Source organism: Oncorhynchus masou, unplaced genomic scaffold (assembly GCF_036934945.1).
Source record: "Oncorhynchus masou masou isolate Uvic2021 unplaced genomic scaffold, UVic_Omas_1.1 unplaced_scaffold_4922, whole genome shotgun sequence".
NCBI classification, from domain to species: Eukaryota; Metazoa; Chordata; class Actinopteri; order Salmoniformes; family Salmonidae; genus Oncorhynchus; species Oncorhynchus masou.
The window spans coordinates 22,501-24,787 of record NW_027011319.1 but is presented as its reverse complement, the minus strand read 5'-3'; the positions used below and the strand labels follow the sequence as shown (position 1 = coordinate 24,787).

The 2,287-nt window shown below is 51.6% G+C and overlaps 1 protein-coding gene across 1 annotated transcript in view; it reads right to left on the bottom strand.

The window, feature by feature from the left end:
• Nucleotides 1–12: 12 nt before the first annotated feature.
• The window catches only part of LOC135535658 (phospholipid-transporting ATPase ID-like), a gene marked incomplete at both ends in the record, with an annotated part of 23,805 nt that continues 21,530 nt past the window's right edge, over nucleotides 13–2,287 (bottom strand). Inside the window, one exon of the mRNA XM_064962109.1 lies at nucleotides 13–178. Within this exon, the coding sequence (XP_064818181.1) occupies nucleotides 13–178 (166 nt within the window). The remainder of the gene's footprint in view (nucleotides 179–2,287) is intronic.

Genomic DNA, 2,287 nt, shown 5'->3' with positions numbered 1-2,287 from the left:
GTCTCTCCTCACCCTCTATCTTCTCTTCAGCCATAACGGTGTGACAGAGGGCCAATAGTCTGAAGAAGGACTGGACTTCAGGACTCTCCAGCTTCAAAGCCTCCACCAGGGAGTGGTCATGGAAGGAGAAGTGATGATCAGCCAAAGGGTTGAACGACCAGTCCACTGTTTCTGTGTGCTGGGGTAGAATGGGGGTAGAGAGAGAGAAAGCCTTGTGCTACTCATGTTCTTGACTAGCAGTAAGTATCAGCAGTACATACTAGCAGTAAGTATTAGCAGTACATACTAGCAGTAAGTATTAGCAGTACATACTAGCAGTAAGTACTAGCAGTACATACTAGCAGTAAGTACTAGCAGTACATACTAGCAGTAAGTACTAGCAGTACATACTAGCAGTAAGCATTAGCAGTACATACTAGCAGTAAGTACTAGCAGCACATACCAGCAGCAAGCATTAGCAGCACATACTAGCAGTAAGTACTAGCAGCACATACCAGCAGTAAGCACCAGCAGCACATACCAGCAGTAAGCACCAGCAGCACATTACCAGCAGCAAGCACCAGCAGCAACATTACCAGCAGTAGCACTAGCTAGCACACACCAGCAAGCACCAGCTAGTACATACCAGCAGTAAGTACTAGCAGCAACATTACCAGCAGCAAGTACTAGCAGCAAGCATTAGCAAGCACACACCAGCGGTAAGCATTAGCAGTAACATACCAGCTGGCAACGCATTACAGTAAGCATTACAGTATACATACTAGCAGTAAGCACCAGCAGCACATACTACCAGCAGTAAGCATTAGCAGCAACATACATCAGTAGCAAGCACCAGCAGCAACATACCAGCTAGTAAGCACCAGCAGCAACATTACCAGCAGTAAGCACTAGCAGCAATATATACCAGTTATGTAAGCACCAGCAGCAACACTACACAGCAGCAAGCACCAGCAGCAACACTCACCAGTCGTGCTAGCACCAGCAGCAAGCACCAGCAGCACATTAGCAGCACTATACACACCAGCAGCAACACACCAGCTAGCAAGCACCAGCAGTAAGCATTAGCAGCACACACCAGCAGCACATACCAGCTGCTAAGCACCAGCAGCAACATTACCACAAGCAGCACACCAGCAGTAAGCACCAGCAGCAACATTACCAGCTAAGCAAGCATTAGCAGCAACACACCAGCAGTACACACCAGCAGTAAGCACCAGCAGCACATCACCAGTTGAGCAAGCACCAGCAGTAAGCACCAGCAGGCAAGCTGATAGCAGCAAGCACCAGCAGCAAGCATTAAGCAGCATACTACACCAGCAAGCACATCACCAGCAAGTAAGCACCAGCAGCACATTACCATTGCAGCAAGGCACCAGCAGCAACGCGACCAGCAGCAAGCACCAGCAGCAACATTCAATCAGCAGTAAGCACCAGCAGCAACACACCAGCAGCAAGCACCAGCAGCACACACCAGCAGTAGCACCAGCAGCACATATCACCAGCAAGCACCAGCAGCTAACGCACCAGCTAGTAAGCACCAGCAGCACGCACCAGCAGCAAGCACCAGCAGCAAGCACCAGCAGCAAGCATTGTTAGCTAACGCAGTCCAGCCAGCAAGCACCAGCAGCAAGCACCAGCAGTAAGCACCAGCAGCACACATACCAGCAGCAAACATACCAGCTGCTAACATCACCAGCTAGTAAGCACCAGCAGCAACAATACCAGCAGTAAGCACCAGCAGCACGCACCAGCAGCAAGCACCAGCAGCAAGCACTCAGCTAGCAAGCACTAAAGCAGCAACGCACCAGCAGCAAGCACCAGCTAAGCAAGCACCAGCAGCAAGCACCAGCAGCAACACACCAGCAGCAACGCACCAGCAGCAAGCACCAGCAGCAACATTACCAGCAGCAAGCACAGTTAGCATACACCAGCAGCAAGCACGTAGCAGCACAGCAGCGCTGCTAAGCACCAGCAGCATAAGCACCAGCAGCAACGCACCAGCAGCAAGCACCAGCTGGCAGCACCAGCAGCACACACCAGCAGCAAGCACCAGCAGCACATAACCAGCAGTAAGCACCAGCAGCACACGACCAGCAGTAAGCACCAGCAGCAAGCACCAGCAGCAACATACCAGCAGCAAGCACCAGCAGCACATACCAGCAGCTAACGCACCAGCAGCAAGTACCAGCAGCACATACCAGTTGCTAAGCACCAGCAGCAACATTACCAGCAGCTAAGCACCAGCAGCAACATTACCAGCAGCAAGTACTAGCAGTACATACCAGCA